This window comes from Phyllopteryx taeniolatus, chromosome 5 (genome assembly GCF_024500385.1).
Source record: "Phyllopteryx taeniolatus isolate TA_2022b chromosome 5, UOR_Ptae_1.2, whole genome shotgun sequence".
Classification (NCBI taxonomy): Eukaryota; Metazoa; Chordata; class Actinopteri; order Syngnathiformes; family Syngnathidae; genus Phyllopteryx; species Phyllopteryx taeniolatus.
In genome coordinates this window covers 29,447,862-29,469,699 of record NC_084506.1, presented here as the reverse complement: position 1 = coordinate 29,469,699, position 21,838 = coordinate 29,447,862, and the positions used below count along the sequence as shown (strand labels likewise).

Sequence of the window (21,838 nt, the reverse complement as noted above, 5' to 3'; positions counted from 1 at the left end):
TTCATTTGAAAAAGTACCACCAAAGTGATTGTGTGAAAAGCATAAAAATGCAAATGGTGTCAGGAAAACCTGCCACTCATGCGTACCCATAGCAGTTTAGCCACCACTAGCAGTGCTGCCACCAGAGCAAGCAAAGTAGCAATCAAATTGTGTCAGCATCCTTATTCAGGTGGTTTGTAAAATGCAGGGTTCCTACACATTTGAGATTTCAAAACACCATACTTTTTCCAGACTTCTCAGTAAAAAAAATTCTAATATTTGTAAATAGATGCGTATCATTTTGATTCTTTAAATGCCATTATGTCATCAAATAATGAACCAACAAGGAGTGGAGGACGGTTGCGTCCGCGAAGTCCATTTATCCCTGACAATTGTAAACCTCGAAGGGCTTATACTATGGTCACCTGCCAAAGAAAATAATTGAGATTACCAATTCATAATTTCATACGTTTTGCAGACAAAATATAATTTTGTACTCACATTTATTTTCCCTTGCAACACCTGCAGGTCATTCCAATCCAATAATTTTCTAAAAGGGAATGCAAACCCTATTCTGTACTTCAGCAAAAAAAATTTTTTACTTTGACAATGTTAAATAGCAACCACAGGTATGAGGATAAAATCTGTTTTCATTATTACAACATAACTTTGGTAAATTTATGTGTGATGGTTGATGCAAGCTCTCAGGCCGGCAACGCTGTACTCTCTTGCTAGTCTTTGCTGACTGATGGTAGCATAAAATTCATCAACTGTGAAGTGTTCAGTTCGGCTTTGTCGGTTTTTGTGCCAGGAAGTGTCTCAATGTTTTAATTGCCTGTTGTTTTCTTCACATTGATTTTATCCTTCTGCGAGTTGATTTAAATATTTCAAAGTTAACTGTCTCTTGATTTTTCCCTCAATTCCCAAGCAGCATCTCAGGCATCAAAGGTGTTGTAGTCACCAAACAAAATGATTAAATCACTCATTCTTTTAAATTAACAAAATTCTATCCTCAGTGGACTTCACAATTACTTAGCAAAAAGTGTGTCATGTTTGTTTGTATAATGTAACGGCTAAGGGTGCTGCGCATTCATTTGGAACAATGTAATTATTTTTTGACAGCACCTACTTGAGATGTTCAAAGCATGTACATAATCAGCTGATAATGTACACCGATTAAATTTTCTGAGCCAATCAGAATCAAGTATTCACCAAGACCATGGTATAATATTGTGTGCTCTCACATAACATTGTAGCTGCGCTTCCAAGAGCCTTAACACAGCACTGATCGATGTACAGAAAATAGAATTAGAAAATTCATTCATTCATCTTCCGTTCCGCTTCTCCTCACTAGGGTCGTGGGCGTGCTGGAGCCTATCCCAGCTGACTTCGGGCGAGAGGCGGGGTACACCCTGAACTGGTTGCCAGCCAATTGCAGGGCACATATAGACAAACAACCATTCACACCTGTGGGAAATTCAGAGTCCTCAATTAACCTACCCTGCATGTTTTTGGGATGTGGGAGAAAACCGGAGTACCTGAGAAAACCCAGGCAAGCATGGGGAGAACATGCAAACTCCACACAGGCGAGGGCGGGATTTGAACCCCAGTCCTCAGAACTGTGAGGAGGATGTGCCAACCAGTTGAACACCATGCCGCTGAATTAGAAAGTAAGTTGTTGCTGCTGCTTGGAAACATGAATATTTTCCATACAACAGATTCCATTTTCCATACTTTAAAGACCTGAAAATTTATGAAGTCAAATTCCATACTTTCAATACTTACGTAGGAAGCCTGAAAATGGCAAAGCTCACTAATCTGTATTGTTATTCAAAATTACACATTTTTGAAAGTAGCAATAATAGGGTATGTAGCATCATAACTGGAGAACGATAACGTTTACAAACCAAGGAGTCGTCATTATACCAGAGGGGGAACTTCGCTTATTTTGTACCTTGTATACCTCCAACAATACTCAGGACTGTAAACTAGTGCACTGTTGTGGTATATTTGTCTACATTCGTTGCCCTGTTGAGTGAAAACTGTTCTTGTTTTGGAACCTCGATAAAACAGACTAATAGCGTCCAATCTAGCTGACTGTCCCTTACATTGCAGCACTTTTTATTTTTTGAGGGCATATGCACCCATATTACTGTACAGTACAAAAAAAATGCAAAGGAAACTCCACCCTATCCAATCAATACCAGCTGTAGCGACACCCCCGACTTGGAGAACTGCAGCACACGTGGGTTGCGCTCGACTATAAAGTCAAACTACGTGAGGGACAGCCGCAGTGACGTCAGCGCGGTCACCGTCCGCCCGAGTATAAAGAAGCCTTAAGACCTGCAATGTATATTCACCAATAGTGGGTCAATAGGACGCTGCGCCAAAAGCATTTAACTCTACAAAGTTACTCACCTCTGACTAGCCTGCAGAGTCTGTTGTGTATCAGTGAACACTGAAACGAATGCAAAACAATTTTAAAAAAGAACTGCAAAGGGCTATCTTATTTAAAAATAGATGTAAAAAGCCTTAGCAAATACTTGTTCTCTTTTGCAGATAGTTCCTCTCAGGGGTAAACAGTGAAGGTGGGGCCAGTTTAGGGGAGTTTGCTGCCACAGAACGAGTGACACGTGCCAAGGATGGCTGCCCACTCTTGGCAGTCTGTGTCTGTATTTGTATACCAAGTTTTTAAAAAGCATGAGTTGATCAAACAGGAAGTTATTTCATGTATTATTGACATTAACACTTATTACTGTAGCACCTGAGGAGAATCATCTGAACCACCAGTCACAGCAACTTCTGGATTTGCAGTTACCGCTTCTGATGCGCTGTGGTGGTTAATAGAAAAAATAGGTAATTAAAATGATTCAATTATAATTTTATTTATTTATTTAATACAATGTGCCGTAATTTCTCGTGTATAATGCGCACCCATGTATAGTAAGCGCCCCCAAAGTTGACCTCCAAATTCTGGAAAAACCTACCAATGTATAACACATTTTTACAATGCATGATTTTGCTTCTACCCATATGATCAAAACGAAGTATTATCTGTATTTTTTTTCAAGGAATTATTCTGAAGTTAAGCACTTTATTTGAACACGTAATCTTTTTTTTCATTTACTTGCTCTTATTTTGAAATTCACAGCCCTACTTTTATTTAGTAAATTAGAAAACACAGTTGTGCTCCAGGCAGAATTTGTAAGATGTGTACAATTGTGAAAAGAAAACGAAGCACAAGGCGAAACATTTAATTTTACTTTAATGGGATTCAAATTAAACGGTCAAGCATTTCCGAAAAGCCTCATCATTAAACAAAACATAACCATAAATAAATTAATGGTTGTTGTTCAGTCCGTTATATACATTTTTTTTTTTTTCACAAATTCTGCCAGGGTATGTAAACTTACGAGCATAACTGTACATATATGCAGTCATACGTACGTACCACTGTCATACCGGACAGTGTAGGCTACACTTTTATAACCACTAGGTGGCGGTGGTATTTTGGAATGAAAGTGTACAGCTTTTTCATAACCACTAGATGGCACCATTCATTTTAAAATGTGAACGTTTTTTTCCATTTGCCCCTATACCCATGTATAATGCGCCCTATTGACTTTTGACAATTTATGGGAGGAAAAAAACACGCATTGTACACGAGAAATTACGGTAAACGGACAAGCATTTTAGAAACGCATTATCATTACACAACACATAACCATAAAGAAATTAATGATGGTTGTTGTCATAAAAAATAAAAAAAAATAAAAAATAAAAAACATTTAAAATTCTGCCTGGGTATGTAAACTTATGAGCTCAACTGTACATATATGCACCCATATGTACATACCCGTCATATTAGAATGAAAGTGTAGGCTACACCTTTTTTTATAACTACTAGGTGGCGGTGGCATATTAGAATGAAAGAGTACACCTTCCTCATAACCTCTAGGGGGCGGTGCCGTTTTGGAATGGAAGTGTACAGCTTTTTTTATAACCACTAGATGCTGGCATACATGTATAAAATGTTAAAGTTTTTTTCCATTTGCCCTATACCTATGTATAGTGTGCACTATTGACCTCTGACATGCTTTGGGGGGGGGGAAATGCGCATTATACACAAGAAATTAAGGCAATTAAAAATGTCCTTTAACCAACTTCTAATAATTCAGTTATATATATATATATATATATATATAGTCTGTGTGTGTTATATATTTTATATACATTATATATTTTTTTTCTTGTACTTACACTTCATCCATCTCTTCCATGGACTCACAGGAAGAAGCAGCTAAAATCAGAAAAAGTAATGTACATATGTAAACATGCCAGATATGAGTGACAATCTGAAGAGTATTTCCTTATGTTTTGTTTCTCACCGTCAATGTTGCTGCTATATGATGAGTTGTCTTTGCGAGTCGCATTCTTCTTCAGCATCGATTTCCGCGAGGCACGGCGCAGAGACTCCCGCGTCATACTGTGACGCAAACTGCTCAGGGAGTGACGCACCTTGAGAGAACATTTCACAGAGCTCCGCCGCGAGCTTCTGCTGTTGCCAGCTATCGCAATTTTAGCAGCGGTGCGTCCAGGAGACTGCGTGAGCTGGGGTTTGGTTGCTTGCTCAGCTGATAAACGTTCCGATGCAGGGATGCTGACGACAACACCAGGTGACGGTATCTTAATTTCAGACTGTCTTGCGTCACATGGCACATCCGGCTGGATGTTTGTGCTGTCCACCTCGCAATTATTATGCACGGCCTCATCCTCAACTAGCTCTGCCTTTTTATTACATTCATCTATGCTGTCATAGCTTACATGAGGCAGCAGTTGCTCATCCTCTGCAATCTCCACCTTGGTTTGTTTTTTTGTGCGAGTAGTACGATTTGGCCGTGTGCTGGTGCTTCTTTTGGCTGCAGAAGCATTAGCTTCTTCAACAACGATGTCCAATGGTGTGACAGAGGACCCGCGAAGATTACTACGCCTGCCCTTGGAGAACCTGCAATACAAATTAAGTCACATTAAATCACGTTTCAATCAATATTGAAAAAGGAGCCTTTATGAAATTGCAGTGAACAACAAACCTTCGCCTGACTTGACCTTCTTCCTGCCGGCCAACAGACACACGCTTCCTGCGAGTATTCTTCTTTTGTGATGGTGTTTTGGGCATTAACTCTGGTTCAGAATTAAAATCCCTACAATTTAAAGAAAGCGCAATTACCAGAAATATCACACCATTGTTTAAGTTACTCTATGTTTTTAAAAAAATATGGTTCCTAAACTAAAAGGAAATGTTAACTTCATTAAAAAAAGGTTTCATTCTATGCTCATAATGACATCTCAATTACAAGACAAGTACAGGTTACTAAGACAACCATTTGAAGCATATACATAAAAAGCTGTGACCGGCATAGAATGTCTCGAGATCAGAGATCGAAACAAATTCCCCGTCGATCTCTGTGATCAGCTGTGTGCCAATTTCCTCAAACTACCATGGCGCAAGTGTGTGTGACAAAAGGTAAGGCTGAACCAAAGCCACAATCGATGATTTGAGCATTATTTAGGTGGTAGTGATATATCAGAACAGAATTTGTATTTGAAATCATGACTAAACAATGAATTGTTAAAAATATGCCTACCTGATCAACACTAGTAATGATTGATGAAATCTCTCTGGAATGCTAATCACCAGCCAAAACTGCATAATTGAATTTTTTTATTTATTTTACCATTTGTGTATGAACTGTAGCTTTAAAAAATGTGTTGACATTTACATAAATTATATGTAAACTATACATGAAATTTACATTGATAATAACAGTAGTATTATTTGGATTTCCTTATAGTGCATACAGCTTTAAAATGTTTATATGTGAAACAACGCTGTAATCGTATTTTTTTCTGAACAGTACAACAGGCACTGCGCGGCTAACTGATTTCAAGATCCTGGCCACATGCTGTAAAAAATTAGGTGTTGACTCAAAGTTTTAAAAAGAAAAGGTGTAATATTGTGAAGGGATTTCAATTCAGCTACTGTTGAGTATATGCCACAAGACTTATTTAGCCAAGTAGCCATCAATATACAAATAGTGTAAATTTAAGCAACTTAAGTTCAGCTAACACCATGTTTTACAGAGAAGGGAGTGAGACTCATGATGCGGTGCGGTGACAGTGTGTCCAATTTCCACAGAAAGTCGGAATTTATAAAGCTTTGAGTTGGAAAATGTATGTTTCATATACCAAATATTACCTCTATTCGTTTCTACAACCTTCACATGCTTTATTGTTCCATGTTGTGACTACTAACAGTTTTCCGACAATGCTGTGCTTACTAGTTGTTCCCAGCCATGTCTTGACTACTAGAGTGCAGCTGGACAAAGATAATTGTCTCTTTCCTTTTCTTCTCTCTCTTTCACTTCTGTATAACAGAGGTGATTTTTTTTGCTTGAACTTCAGTAATCTTTTGGCAAAAAAGATTTGCGAAAACTGTTTGCAAGCATAAGGCCCGAGTTGTGTGCTCCCAGCTCTTCTCAGCCTGACAAACATACAAAAAACATGGAACCATACGGGTAGTGTTTTACGTGAGAAGCAGATCGGACTTCAGGAAGAGGGGGTGATTAAAAGGTGGAGGGGACAGATCATTGCCATTTTGAACCTGGTGGGTACCAAATGCTATCTGCACCCTTATCAGCGGCACCTCCTCGCCCGACGATGGAAGGTATCCTCCACGGTCGCCAACTTTCGACAGCTCGCACTCACTCTCTTAGTGGCGAGGGGGCTGAACGCGCACGTGCCCGTTCGCAATAACGAGACAGCGCTCTATCTATCTTCAGAAATGAGAGCATGCAGGTCGAGGAGATTGACTAAAGCAGTGAAAAAGATGGTGACTTTCAACCATGTATAATGAGACTGCTAAGGGAGCATTAAAACTTGCACTTGCGAAAGTGCGACCACATGAAATTTAAAGCAGCTAAGAGTTCTGCCAGACGAAGTTAAATTAAAAAAAAATTCATGTACAGTGACACTGTATAATCATGAGCATTTCCCTAACACAACTCATGTTTTTAAATCAATGTTATTTTACACGTTTTAACATATGGCTACATATTAAGGAAAAAAAAAAGAAAAAAAGTTTTTTTTATTTTTTTTATTTTTTATTGTGATGTGAAATAATGCAGGTTCATTGTTAGAAAAGTTCACTTTCTACACTAACTAGTTCAAAGTTCAGTTCACCATTCCAAAAATGAATTACTGCACTTTATAGTTCATAATTCAAAATGTTGAAATAAGTTCACCGATCCAAAAATGAACTAGTTCAGAGTTTTGTTTGTTTTTCTTTCAAAACTATGATGCTGACGGGCAATTACACTCAAAATATTGGCATTTCATCTCCCCATTGCTGCCACTCATTCAGTGCACACGAGTAGCCAGCTGCAGCTTTCACCCTACAATATCAAAAAGATTAGCATGTTGCTTGAATGGTGTTTTTTTTTTTTTTATTTTAAATGAGGAATTAAAACAAAAACAGGACCGTAGTCCTTAATGTGCAAACAAAAACACTCAACACAGTATGACAGGAAGGTTTGGTACATTGTTTCCCGGAGATAAGTATACAACACTCTGAGCTGCTCCGTGTGTTGTTTGAAGCATTGTCATTTACTGGAACATGGGTGCTAATCTTATCAGCAAGTCTAAACAGATCCCTCTGCTGCTATTACAGTTGATCCACTGTATATTACAGGATGGGGGGGAAATGAGCAAGCCAGTGCTCCTGATGTGTGGTGGAGTACTTATTAGGGCTGTCACTATCAAATCTTTTTAGAATCAATGATCCTATAGATATTTCCAAATGTTGTGGTAGACTTAACCTTTTTTTTCCCCACAGCCCTAGGACTTATATAGCATCTTAACACCTGTAGAACCGGAAAGTATGGGGGCCCCAACTACCAAAAGGGCCCAGAACAGGGGCCAGCTACCACCTGGGTAGGCGACAGCCCACCACCAGCGTATGTATAACAGAGTTCTTTTGCCTCAGACATTGCAGGACCTTGTAATGTGACTATTGTACATGCGCATATCACGATGATGATGCAGAAACAATACATCTTGCAGCCCTATTAAACACCCACCTTGAGAACATGATGTTAGCCGCTTGTTGGATCTCCTCAAGCCAAACCATGTGGACATTCTCAATGTCATGGATGAAATCTTGTGTTTTGTCCTCAAACATCCTCAAGAAAGAATGCACAGATGACTGTACAACACTCATGGCAGCAGCTTGCAGGTTCTCTCTCTGAAACATAAAATTTTAGTAAAAATTATTTTTCCATCGACAGGCACATTATACATTATGAGTATCGTTTAGCATTGATGTTAAACAACATTTGATGCTTTACGTACTATTTATATGGCTTGAGCTGAGGAAACGCGGCGGCACGGCTCGCAAACCCGGAAATGTAGTTTCACCGTAGGGGAAAGCTTCTGTGCATTTTGATTGAATGTAAACTGGGACGTGAAGACACCGTGCAACAGAGATTATAATTTTGAATCGCGTCAAAACCAGCAGACGACCGATCGGCCGCTCAAGAAAACCAACCGACTGAACTATGGCGCAGTGTACAAGGTTAGGCAACTGTTTCCTTCCCGATCGACCAGAGCAGAATGTATGCAAGGTAGAGCCCTCGCTCGGTACGTTTAAAAATAAATAAATAAATAAATAAAAATGGATGGAGCCGGCAGCTTCCTTGCAAATATCCACACTTTCCCTTTAATTCTCACCAGCATCCTCTCTTTTTAGCAACCTGCTTCTTCCTGAACACTATCTTTTTAAAGTTTAAGAAATGTGATCAAGCACAATATACTGTATATACAGCATCAAACGCCTATACAGGCTCGCTGTTCAGGGAGTCCGTATATACAATCGCTACTTGGGATGGACCTCACGTTCCATCTGTGTAGTCTACCCTTCCCGCGATGCAGGAGCCAATCATGTTGAAGTGGGGCGGGTCTTGCCGAGAAAGGCCATAGTATTTCCAAGAATGTCTGTGAAATGGGCCCTCCCTTTCCGGGTTTCCGCAATTGTAATTTGTTTCGTCTTTTTGTAAAAGTGTTTCGTACTTTGTTTTTGCGTTTTCTGAAAAATTAAAGTGTTTCACAATTCGTTATATTCTTTTGCACATCCAAGCCAACGTAATTCTCAGATACAAACACTACATACGCCAGCCTGGCAAATCGACATACCTACGTGGAGGAATTGTTGGGAATGTCATTGTTCCCATAGAAGCCAACAGCGTGCGACTGTTTACATTTCAGATGACGAAAAACAACAGCCTTCATGCATTGTTAATATTTGTCGTCTGGTAGGCACTGTCTGCCCAGATGTGGATTTTCCTGCCCACTTACAACTTGAGAAAACAGCCATATTTTCTGGCCATAAGTAACTGGAAAGTATTTATTGGGGTACGTGCTAATCTTGCTAGCGCACACACACACCAATATCAAAATTTGCACATTTACTTTTTGTTTAGGGTTTATTTCATTTGACATTCATGCTCCAATTTGGAGAGGAAAAAAAATAAAATAAATTAAAAAAAAATCAGAAGTTATTCACCATTTACTCAGTACTTGTTTTTTGTTTTTGAGACGATATTGTAAAGATATACGTGGAATATTTATTTTTTCTTTGTTGAAAAGTCACATTTATACGAAAAATCCACTCAGTCTGCAACGTATCTCGTCCCACCATTCTTCTACTTCGCTGAAGACGCAATGCATTATGGTACATCACGACTCGGCGAGTGACTCGGTTGGCCACTACCTTTTACAATGCTTTGTGGGTAACTTTTGAGTGCACTATATAGTGCCCTGAATTTGATCACTAAGCATTCGGACACCACTACAAAATGTCGTAACCACTATATAGTGGTTTGTGAGTGATTTCGGACACAGCCAAAGTAGGTTTCAAGCAAAACGTGTAAAACCCGCGTACACGTTACTTATGGTTTTAGGGATACACTTTTGACGTGAGTTTGTTCACATGCCGATGACAGTAAGTCCCATATTGTTCAGTAGCATTCACGCGCGCGCAAAAAGCATTCACCTTCGCACACAAAGAGTAAAGCTAATACATGCCAACATGCTCTCGGATAAGGTTAATTAAAGAGATATTTTGTCACGTTTAAGACTTACGCCACGTAGCAAACAAACATTTTCAGTGTCCCTGTTGTGCTGGCGGCAACGTTTTTCTGTAGAAGCTAACTTAGCCCCTAGCTAATGATGCAAGTCACATCAAGATAAATACCTTTTATAATACGAACAAATGTCCCCGGAATCCAACGCTGGCTCCTCCCTGAACCGAAAAACCCAACGCTATCTTATACAAGAGCCATACAAGAACGTTAACGTCTCGGAAAGGACACTATCCGACCGAAGATGTCGAAGTTCAGTCTCCGCACTGTCACACTGAAACGGTTTAAATTTCAAACTGCATCCGCCAATCGGAAGGTGGGACTTTGTGATGTCACATTTGTTTAGAACGTACTCGTTTTGCTGAACAACATACTCTGAAAGGGGCGGGTACCTCGGCACAAACAACATGCGGGGCTAGGTAAATCCAAATCGAACAAACCCCAACTACAAGGGCGGGTTATGCCCAGATTTAAATCCACAAATCGACAGATTCGACGCGCACAAACCAAAACACTTCAATTTACTCCGCCCAACTCTTAAAGTCACAAACAAGAACATTTTGCAGCGTCTCGCTGCACACTGCAGAGTAAAGCAAAGCAAAAAAAAAAAACTGTATTATGTAATTAATTACATATTTACACATTACATTACATAAATGTATATGAATAAAATGTATATAAAAGGCTAAAAACAGATGCAGCTAAAACGTTTTTTTTTAAAAAGTACTCACGCTCTGTACTGATACAGTACTTGTGACAAAAAAACTATTCTAGTAAAATTAGGAGTAAAGATTCAACTCATTTTCAATGTGGCGTTTGCATTAAAAATACAAAAATGAAAAAAATAAACACCTTTTGTCTTATTTGTTCAAATGGACAGAAGGACCTGACAGTAGTACATGAGGAAAATGATCTGTGGGAAAAAGAAAAAAAAAACAACAACTATGGCCCCATCCTGTGCCCCTAATGTGATTCCCCCCCCCCAAAAAAAAAACAACACGGCTTGGTAAAAGCAACCAATCAGAGACCGAAGGCATAACTGATGAGGTGTCAATCATTTCTTGTGCACTCACAGTAACACTCATATGGGGACACGCCCACAGTTTTGTGCTACCTGTTACCTTGGGCTACAGGAACTTCACAGAAACTACAGCGGAATATCCATCTCAGGAAAATATAAAAATACCTATCCCTTTTTTGCCAATAACAAAAAGTCTTATGCCCATAAAATGAGTAAACAGAAGCATAAGGAAGGGACCTCTGGCAACTGTGAGGATTCAGAAGCACTCTGAAATAGGGCCTTAATATTTTCATTCATAGTAATTGATACTTCTAAAACTGCTACTGTATCTTTCTTATTCATACTTGACTAGAATTGGGAGTTATATTTAGGTAATAATTCACAAGTAAATAAAACACACACAAATGTATTTTAGAGTTTTATTAAACTAGTACAGTGAATAGTTCTTACGGTTGGACATGAAATTGTTCTTGCTGCCCGTTGTTGAGCAAGTATTGTGAAGAGCTTACTGACTTGAGTTTGAGGCATTTCCCAAAACATTTTCAAATAAGGCGGCACGGTGGGCGACTGGTTAGAGCGTCTGCCTCACAGTTCTGAGGTCTGGGGTTAAATCCCCAGCCCCACCTGTGTGGAGTTTGCATGTTCTCCCCGTGCCTGCATGGGTTTTCTCCGGGCACTCCGGTTTTCTCCCACATCCCAAATACATGCATGGTAGGTTCATTGAAGACTCTAAATTGCCCGTAGGTGTGAATGTGAGTGCGAATGGTTGTTTGTTTATATGTGCCCTGCGATTGGCTGGCAACCAGTTCAGGGTGTACCACGCCTCTTGCCCGATGATAGCTGGGATAGGCTCCAGCGCTCCCGTGACCCTTGTGAGGAGAAGCGGATGGATATTTTCAAATTATTCAGAAAGGCCAGCAGAAAGATGACAATTCAAGTCTGCAAACACATCCAGGCTCTCGAGGAAATGTCACTGGCGCCCCTAAAAATACAGACATAATATCGATTAATAAGTGAGGATAAGCAGTATGGAAAATGGATGGATGGACATGTAAAAATAAATATATATATATAGAATAAAACCTCTGCTGGCCATTTTTATCCTTTCTTATACTTATGTATTTTTAAATAAGTAAAGGTCTGTTTATATCAGAATCATATTTTTTGTGTAAAAATGAAATTGCTGACAGTGTGACCTAGTTTTGTCAATTAATATTCAAGTACCTGCTCACTTCGTGGTTGGTACCCACCCACTGAACGGCAACACGACATTTCCTGGTTTTAAGCGAGCGAGTCTCAGCCACTGCTTAGCCATACAAATGCAGTCTATAAAGTATACATATATTGTGTCTTACAACAATACTTAACTAATATTCATAATTTATGATGTAACAGTGCATGAAATAGCAAAGCTTGTATTCATTGTCGCCAGCGATGATCATTGCGGCAGGTTCAATTCCAATGAATGGGAGCGGATGACGAGCATAAACTCAAAATATATAGAACTGGGAAGAAAACCACCAGCCGGGGTGACTTTTCACGCTAACCATGGCTGCTCACAGCATGCAGTTGCTGGACGTGAGCACGCTGACAACCCGCTGAAGAGGGCTGAGGTGTGGGGAGGATATCAATGTGGCGCAAATGAAACGCATGCACGTTCAGTGTGTATAAATAACCCCGCGATCAAACGCTCCAAGTGAAGCGAGTCCGAACGTAGCATTGTCGAAGGACACAACGTCCAAATGAATGCTCGGTCATTTCAAGCTTCGAGAGTGATGCTAGCAGATGCCATTAATGTTGGGGAAGTTCATTTTCTACGCAAACTACTTCAAAGTCCAGTTCACTGTTCCCAATATGAACTATTTCAGAATTCAAAATTTTGAACTAAGTACACTTTTCTAAAAATGAAGTAGTTCATAGTTTGTTTACCCTGTTACCCTCAAAATACTAGTATTTCATTTCTCCATTGTTGCTACCCATTTAGTCCACAACAGTAACCAGCCCCAGCTTTCACCCTACAATCTCAAAAACATGAGGAAAAACTTGTTGCTTGAATGGTCTTTTTTTTAAATGAGGAATTAAAACAAAAACAGAACTTGTCCTTACTGCACAAACAAAAACATGCAACACAGTGTGACAGGAACGATGGTGAAAGGACATTGATAATTTTGCATTCCTACCAGCTCTGGGTGACTATATTAACAAAATATTTGATCTTATCTAGTCTCATATTACAAAACATAATAAATTCCATATTATGACAGTGTGATCGTACAGTGTTTTAACTAACGCATTTTGCCACAAATAATAATTTTCCTAACAAAAGAACACATTCTCTCCCATTTAGGGAGAGTCCCTGAACGCACCTCACGGATGTAAATATGAATGTCATGTTCTCAATAACGTTCATCAAGCAAAACTGAGTTCAGTTCACGTTCGTGCAAAATATGAAGTAGTTCATGAACTTTTGTTCAGGTACAACACTGGATGCCATGATATGGACCAATCAGAGCCAAGCTGTTTTCCCATGTTTAAATTGAGGAAGATGAATGATCCAATCAGAGCAAAGCTCATTTACAAGTTGCATGTTGCCAGGCGGAAAAGACCAATTAGAATAGCTTGAAAAAGGACATTTTGGGCATTTCCAACCCAAATTATCTTGCAAAACCAAATCAATCAAATAAAAAAAAAAAACAGACAACCAAATATGACAGATATGACATATTTCTCTCATTTGCACACACAACCTCAATAATGCCCGGTTCATAATTATATTATTTGTTACCTGGAGTTAAAGGGATTTGAGTCCCCGATGCCTTGAGGACCACCTGCAGATCACATATCTTTGCACTTGCAGCACCGCCTTCCTGCTCCCTCAGTATGACGCACACTTCATCTTTGCGAAACAGCCAGTCCAGCTGATGGCCCAGGTAGCTCACGCCACGGATGCAAAGCTCACTCAGGTCATTGGGAAGAAGGGGGGAAAAGGCGAGGCATTCCTTCTGAACTCTAGAAATAAAATACAAATCTTTGTACTGATTGTTTTGATTCAACAAACGAGGTGGGACGACTGACTACTAACCTGAAGCCGCTGTAACCGAACACCACTGCTTGCAAGAATCCTCCCATACCTGTAAGAAAGTTGACTGCGCCGGAACCGTCTGATGATTCACTCCAAACCTGCAAGGCCATCAATCATTACTTCAGTAGACATTAAGGACGTTCCTGGAGCCTACTGTGTAAAGGCCTTTTCACACTGCACTCGGTTTTCTTGGCGTTCGCCACGGGGTAGCGTGCAAGGACGACAGTGCCCTGGTGCAAGCTTGCCCATATTTGGAAGTGCTTGCGTAGCAGCCTACCAATAAGTAACAGGGAGGCTTTTCCCACTGGTTGTTCTATTGCTGTTACCGGTCTGATGTCCCTCTGCCAGCCCCTCTCCTATTGGATGCGCCTTCTGACGTCACCTCCCACCTTGCGCGTTCCTTCCTCATGCCCTCGCAGCACATACTGTACACAATAAATGGGTTCGTCGACGGCTGCACTGCACGTTGCTAAGTGCAGCGTAAAAAGGCCTTAAGCGAGATACCTGGAAAGGTCCTTGGATGTTTCTGAAGCACTTCTCAAGCAAACGTTGAGCTTTCTCCGCCTCCCCCAGCTCCAGCCAACCAATCGCAAACATTCCCTGAATGATGGAAAGAGCATAGTTTGTGCATGTCTAAGATCAAACAATCAGTGCATTTCCAATTACAGTGCAACCTCGGTTCACGAATGTAGTCTCAAAAAAAAATTAGTGAGCCAAGAACACAACTCGGAGATTTCACATTCGCCATGTATAACTTTTAAAGCTAAGTCTTGTGTTTAATTTAATCAAATTCTGCCAAATTATCCGTCCTCATGCCCTCGCAGCACATACTGTACACAATAAATGGGTTCGTCGACGGCGCACTGCACGTTGCTAAGTGCAGCGTAAAAAGGCCTTAAGCGAGATACCTGTGTTTGTACCCCACTTAGGGGATTGGGGAGAGAAGAAATACTCTTAACACACCCCACACTAAAGGATAATCGTTTTATAGTTTCTCAGCCAGGATTTTTACAAAGATTCATTATGATATTTCTATCCCTTTAGTGCCCTAAAACCAGTACAATAAATAGGAATAATAAATTCATGTGGAATAAACTGTGGATCGGTGCCTCACCCAAGTCATGGCCGGTCCATGAGGGTCTGTGACTGTTTCATATGCTTCGAGGTCATTTCTTCTGATCTCAGGCGACATGGGTAGGCCAAGAGGATAGCTCAGCATCACAGTGTCGGCCTGTTTGACTGGATAACCTGCCAGCAGGGCACAACGTATAAAGCTATACTGTTTCAATGCAGGTCATCATGAGAAAGGTAAAAAAAAAATACCTTTAGAATAGCCTTCAAACTCGGGATGGTACAGAGATTGCTGGTCAAAAGGTATTTGGATGTTGTCCGCCACATCTTGCCATTCCTTTGGTGCGGGATGTTTGAGAAGATCAGCTAATTCCACAGCAAACTGCAGACTGAAAACAAGACTGTTATTGCATCAGCGGTACTATTACAAACTAACATGTACACAAATGCAACTACCTTAATTTAGCCGCTGTGTTTGTGTAGACAGAGTTGTTGACATTGTAGTAATACTCATCTGGTGGCATGACACCTAAAGTGCACCACAAGTAAACAGGTATAAGTACAAAATGCTTTAGCCACGTAAATACAGCATGACATATACCACCTGTCATGTTGCAGCTGTTATGCTGCAAACAATTAAACTGTAAATAGTAAATAGTAAAATGTCCCCACATAAACACGTACAAACACCAGATGAGATGAAAATTAACACCCTGAAGCCTCTTTTTTGAAGAATTGTTTACCATTATGTTATGTAAAAAAAAAATGGATAGGCCTAAAATTGCTAGATGAATGGTCAGCTAACCTAAAACAGCAGGTGTACTAATTATCATGTGGCCTTTACCTAAGAGATGATACTTCTGGTCGTCAGGGCTCCAGGTTGCCCTGGAAACCCAGTAATCGGCCACGCCCCATATCAGCTGACGGCCCTGTCCATCTGTGAACATTGTCACATCCTGTAACAAAGAGCTGAGTCATGTTGCGTTCATATGAGGAGATGCGCGATGACGCGGTGGCGCTGAGGAGCAAACCTCAGTGAGGTAGTAGTAATTCTGGAAGGCCAGTGCGACATCTCCATTGATGTGAATCTCTTGTTGCCCGTAAATGTCCTCAGGGCACATCTCCCTCCCTGACACGGCACTCTGCCATGCCAACTTCAGCCCCTGCAAGCAAAAATTTGAGATACAAGTACTGTATGGGCAGTGAACTCAACTCACTTTACAAACAGCAGCAGTTCTTTAAAAAAAAAAAAAAAAAAGCGGCTTCAAGCTGTTTAATGCACTCCCAGTTGAGGTTTACTGTCAAACTAAGCATAAACAGGGGGGGGGGGGGGGGGGGGGGAACACGCAACTTTGCCTTTCGATAGCGCAACGATAGCACACAATGCAAAACGCCTCAGATGGGCTAACGAAAATTATCTGTGTTATAGACCCTTAAGAAACATATTTGAACACAAATGTGGAACAACACATGTAGACAGACAATATAACAATACTCACTGGTAGTTGTTATCCTCTGCGATTAAAGACTAATATTACTCAAGTTAACTGAGTCACTTACAGTAAGTCTTCTTCGTATGTGACTTCATGATTGTATTATACTGCCCCCCCCCCCCATCTCCCCACCCACCCCCCGGTGGCCACATTCGCACACACCAGAAGGAGTCTGAGTGAATTAACCATGAGGCATAATCTGTTTAATTCTCTACATTCGATTTAATTATGTTATTAATGTGTTTTATAACATGGATAGTATAGCGTGTTACTTTCCTATTGAAAAACAAACAAAAATATTTGGGTTTTTTTGGGGGGCGGGGGAGGAACAGATTAACAACCTTTTTATTCATTTCAATGTGGAAAGATGATTTGATATAAAAGTGTTTGAGTTACGAGCGGCGTCACGGAACAAATAAAACTTGCATCTCAAGGCAGCACTGTATTTAAAAAAAAATGTTTTAACCCATTTTTAATGCCAGGCTGCCACGCCACTCGGCTTGGCTCGTACATTTTTAAATGTGACTCTTACAGTATGTCAGTGGCGCACCAGCCATGAACCTCACCACTCGTCACTGCCCTGTATGTCAAGTGCTGTATATCCCAAGCCAATGGCTGCTACGTACCACTTATCTTTACGGCAGTAAGTTTCATTTTTAGTTTTATTCATTTCAGATGTCCACTGAGAAGACACACATTTCACACTATGAAAATCCATATGCCTCACCATACCTTGAATCCCTGCTTTTGAGCATTGTATTTAGCGCCGTCGATAGTCCGCATCCTGTACTCCAGTGCTGCACGGGCCAGTTTGGGGTAGAATAAAGCTACATTGGGGTAAATCCAGATCTCCTGTTGGGTTGGACGTTGCCATTAGGTGTAAAAAGAGTAAAAAGAACATCAGATATTTGAGACATTTTTCCAACCTGGTCCCAGAAAACATGGCCCCAATAATCCTGAGCTTCCGAGCCATTCGAGAGTCCACCTGGACTGACACCGCCAAAAAAGCCAGATGTGTCGTGGATGGAGGGAAAGGCACTGAGGAGGTAGAACATGCAACCGATCACAGCTTTCAAGAGGCGCTCGGATCCCGCGACCTCCACCTTGCTCTGCAGCCACAGCTCCTCCCAAGCCTTCTCGTGAGAGGGGCGCAGGCCACCCGTCGCCATCAGCTCCAGCCCCTCGTCAAAACTGGCCTCAGCGACATCTAAACAATTAGCCGCCGCTAGAATGAAGCCCCAGCGGTCCTGGGTTTGCTCAGGTGGTAGTGTCAGCGTGGAGGGTATGGGGGTCCAGATGAGATGCACTGTGGGACAAGGACCTCCTGGCAACTCTGCCGTGTGGGTGTGACCTTGAATGTGACTAGAAGAGACAAACATCTCAATCCGCGCATTAAAAGTATGATGGCCGTTGGATTCTCAGTGTAGAAACTCACCTCCCACCTCTGTAGTCAGGAGCAGGCTGAAAATCAATGTCTTTGCTCTGAGAGGTGAAGGAAGTGGCCAGGTTCACTGTGAACGCCACCTCTGAGGTCACATGGCGCGCCAACAGAATCTCCATCACCATCAGGTTGGAGTGGTAGCGGTGCGAATAGAAAGACTGGGAAACTGTTACGCTGGGTGAGGTCAGTGTGTGCGTGAAAACACCTGCTCGAGAATCAACAGGGACACATGGTGTTTTTCACATACACAGTCCTACTATAGTACTACAGTAAACCATTGCAGAGTCCTGACGCAAAGTGCAAAAAAATTCAAGTTACTGAAGGACGCTGGCTGGCGCTCCAGCTTTAATCGTTCAGATGTTGTCTGCTGGGAATTTTCGATTAAATCCCTTCTGGGCCTACTTCTCGGCGACATACTGCCAATGAGCAAATGCTCTCACTGCAACATCGTGGCAATGGAACCTCTGATGACGTATTTTTGCTGCCTGGGAATAGTCTAGCAATGACGGGATCTCCGTTGTATATTAGAAACAGATTTAATAGCCACTCAGCAGAGCAAAAACACTCACATGCGGCGAAGACTTTCCATAACTAACAACCCAGGCTAAACTTCGCTCCCCCAAAACATACAAAGATCTTAGTCTCTCAGTTGAGATGTACCATGTCAACATACTTCCTTGACACCAATTACAACTTTCTCATTAGCTATGGTTTTGGCACCATTTTATGGAATGTTACGGTTTTACGGAAAGAGCCCATGTCCCTTTAGGGGCTTTGTAGAGCATAGTTTGCACACAAAAACAACAACAACAGATTAGGTGAATTTTTAAAGAGCGAATCACAAATAGGTGGCAGTTCACTGTATTTTGTTTTGTTTCAGAAGACACTGAGTTAATTTGTAGTTTTAGCCTACTGTATGCCAGGAAAATGCTAACTAAGCACTTGTTCAATCGCTAAAGGTCGAAGTGTGAAAGCATCTTTAAAGTGGACCAAAAGGTCAAAGAACGGTCACGAGTCTTGGTTCTATTTTAGTTTACATTGCTGCGACCAGTCCAGGGTGCATTTTCTACAACTCTTGCCCTCATTAGGGTAGCCGGTGAGGTGGAGCTTTTCCCAGCTGAATTTGGGCGAGAGGCTGGGGACACTTTGGACTGGTCGTCAGCCAATCGCGGGGCACATGTAGACAAACAGCCTGACTGAACCTACATTTTTGGAATGTGGGAAGAAGCTGGAGTAGAGTGAACATACAAAGTCCACACAGGAAGGCCAGAGCCACGATTCTAACCCCGAACCTCAAAACTGTGAGGCAGACATGCTAACAGTCTAGGACGCCACGCTGCCCTGACTGCACACTCAAATTCCAGCCTACGGCAGCCACAAACATTTTTCTGTGACTTTTTGGTCCACTTTAAGAACAGAGTCAAGTTCATTTAAAATTGCTATGTGGAAAAAGAGAGTTTTAGTTTTTTTGGGTTTCACAATAAAATGTCAATAGACAGGAACCAACTGTCCCTTTTCTGATCGAGATTCTTTGTTTGTTTGAATGAAATCTATGATACTGCAATTCACTGGCGACCGGTCGAGGGTGTACCCCTCCTCTCGCACTGTCACCTGGAATAGGGCGACCCTAATGAGGACAAGCCCGATGAAAACTGAATGGATAAGTACAAAATGAGGTACTAAAGAGACTACCTGTGTGGGTGTCCAGGCTGTAGCGGTCTTGACCAGCTTCCTCTGTCTCAACCATCACGGCTAGAGGACAGGGCACATCTGCACGGTGACATTCACCCCGTTCGCCGTTGTACACGCCGCCCATGTGCATGGTATTGTTGTACACCCGCCATCCCAAAAGGCCGTTGGCCAGCGGAGGCAGGAAGCGGAGGTCAGTGGGGAGAGAGTCACTGGAGAAAGTGTAAGGGTCACCGGACATGGGGAGCTGGGGATCGTCGTGAGGGGAGCCTACACCGTCACACATGGATTATCTTTGAACATTTGGTTATTTTTGTATAAATCCATGAGTGAAAGCATGAAAATGAACTGCAAGAAGGCCAGAGAGCAGTTTTGATCTTCAACTACATAAGTAAAGCATTTTTGTTTACATTGTAGGTATTGCGCATATACAGCATTCAAATACAGGGGCCCTTGGTTTACGATGGTTCCAACAGCACACACAAGAATGCACCCTCAGTTACCGCTGTACTTATTGTTTTTCATCGGCTTGTTGCATTGGTTTATATTTATGGTGTAAAGGTATTTTTCATACAAATATGTACAGTAATTACGACTTTACTACTATGTAACTGACAGACTACGGCACGAATGGAGAATACGTCATCACGCCGCAGAGGAAGGCACCCTCAGTTACCGCCTTACTTACTGTTTTTCATTTTAGTGTTTGATATTTTCGCCCTAGAGGTGTTTTTCATTCAAATGTTAACTGTAATTATGACGAGACGACTCCATTAGCGTAGTTTAGTGTCACAATTCCGATTTTCGTACAAATTAACACACATTTGCAGTTTTTATCGCTTAAAAATACTTCCCAGCGCCTGCTGTACACTTTTGTTTTCCTTTTCACTCATAACTTGAGCAGCTTTAACCGAACCTCAGACTGAAAGCACAACGAAGAGCACATTGACTGAAAAGTAGAAAGGTGCCGTGTATTGTTTTCTTGGGGCAAATAACACTATGTCAATTATTAGACTAGTCCAGTGTGCATTCTTGCATTTAGCCTAACAGTGCACAAACGCATCTCGATCCGTTTTTCCTTACGATAGTAAAACCGGGTTGTTGCTCTCTCACGTGACCAGCAAGCAGGCGGATCTGTTTCTGCCACAAACTGGAAAGTTGGGAAGTGTTGGTCAAAGTTTATAAAAAATAAAAAATAAAAATAAATAAAAAGCTTGAAATTTGCGGCTCAATCTGTCAAACGCTGCGTTTTAATGGCTGGAAATGTTCACGTGTAGCGAAAGTACTCCAAAGTTGCGGAGAAGTGGAGGAAAACTTGAGGTCTGCACGCAGCTCACAAAATCTGGAGGTGGCTGCGGGTTAGTCTCAAAACCTGGCGTGGAGTATTTGTGGAGACTGGACCAGAATACATGTGCATGAGGGGGTTCTCGATTTACGCCCCGTGACTGCGTGGGTTTCCTTCCACATCCCCAAAACACGCATGGTAAGTTAATTGAAGACTCTAAATATGAATGGTTCTTTTGTTTATATGCCCCTTTGCTCCTTTTCCACACGCCCTATTTATTTCATTGGGTAGTGCCTATCTAAGCATACGTTGCTTACCAGTAGCATAATTACACGGAGCATACCGTCACAGAGTAACATAGACAACAGCATTTAAAAAAAAATAAAAAATTTCAAAACCGAAAGAAAAAAAAAAAAAATGTGTAAATAACCTGTCAGTGTCGCAGACAGCACACGTCACTTGCATGCACATACATCTTTTGGACAGCCTAATTTTCTCACTACCTACGTAAATCGACAGCCTGCATACTCTAATAGTCACTGGTAGCCTAGTTTAAAAAATAATAATAATTTACTGTGTGAACC

General features: G+C 41.2%; 2 protein-coding genes across 8 annotated transcripts in view; both read right to left on the bottom strand.

Moving 5' to 3' along the window:
• Positions 1-10,471, bottom strand: part of incenp (inner centromere protein) — a 29,303-nt gene extending 18,832 nt beyond the window's left edge. For all 4 annotated transcript variants that reach the window (XM_061774633.1, XM_061774635.1, XM_061774634.1 and 1 more), the window contains exons 1-8: positions 10,286-10,471; positions 8,115-8,278; positions 5,070-5,180; positions 4,368-4,984; positions 4,240-4,279; positions 2,744-2,810; positions 2,523-2,649; positions 2,398-2,437 (exon numbers count right to left, since the gene is read on the bottom strand). In XM_061774633.1, coding sequence (XP_061630617.1) covers positions 2,398-2,437; positions 2,523-2,649; positions 2,744-2,810; positions 4,240-4,279; positions 4,368-4,984; positions 5,070-5,180; positions 8,115-8,254 — 1,142 coding nt within the window. In that variant the 5' untranslated portion in view covers positions 8,255-8,278; positions 10,286-10,471. The remainder of the gene's footprint in view (positions 1-2,397; positions 2,438-2,522; positions 2,650-2,743; positions 2,811-4,239; positions 4,280-4,367; positions 4,985-5,069; positions 5,181-8,114; positions 8,279-10,285) is intronic.
• A 1,127-nt stretch (positions 10,472-11,598) lies between these two features.
• On the bottom strand, positions 11,599-21,621 carry pgghg (protein-glucosylgalactosylhydroxylysine glucosidase). Of its 4 annotated transcripts, XM_061774630.1 has the most exons (14): positions 21,053-21,518; positions 19,973-20,239; positions 18,275-18,485; positions 17,766-18,201; positions 17,572-17,691; positions 16,378-16,509; positions 16,191-16,302; positions 15,803-15,875; positions 15,599-15,735; positions 15,390-15,523; positions 14,780-14,875; positions 14,276-14,373; positions 13,979-14,202; positions 11,599-12,175 (listed from the first exon to the last, which is right to left on the bottom strand). In XM_061774630.1, exons 2-14 carry the CDS (start codon positions 20,208-20,210, stop codon positions 12,099-12,101), a joined length of 2,088 nt encoding a protein of 695 aa, XP_061630614.1. In that variant the 5' UTR covers positions 20,211-20,239; positions 21,053-21,518; the 3' UTR covers positions 11,599-12,098. The 4 variants fall into 4 exon arrangements, 2 of the variants coding, with proteins under 2 accessions (XP_061630614.1, XP_061630613.1); XM_061774629.1 differs by having other exon boundaries at positions 19,973-21,521; XR_009788702.1 differs by lacking the exon at positions 11,599-12,175 and adding an exon at positions 14,602-14,700 and having other exon boundaries at positions 14,173-14,202; positions 19,973-21,621.
• Positions 21,622-21,838: the final 217 nt, after the last annotated feature.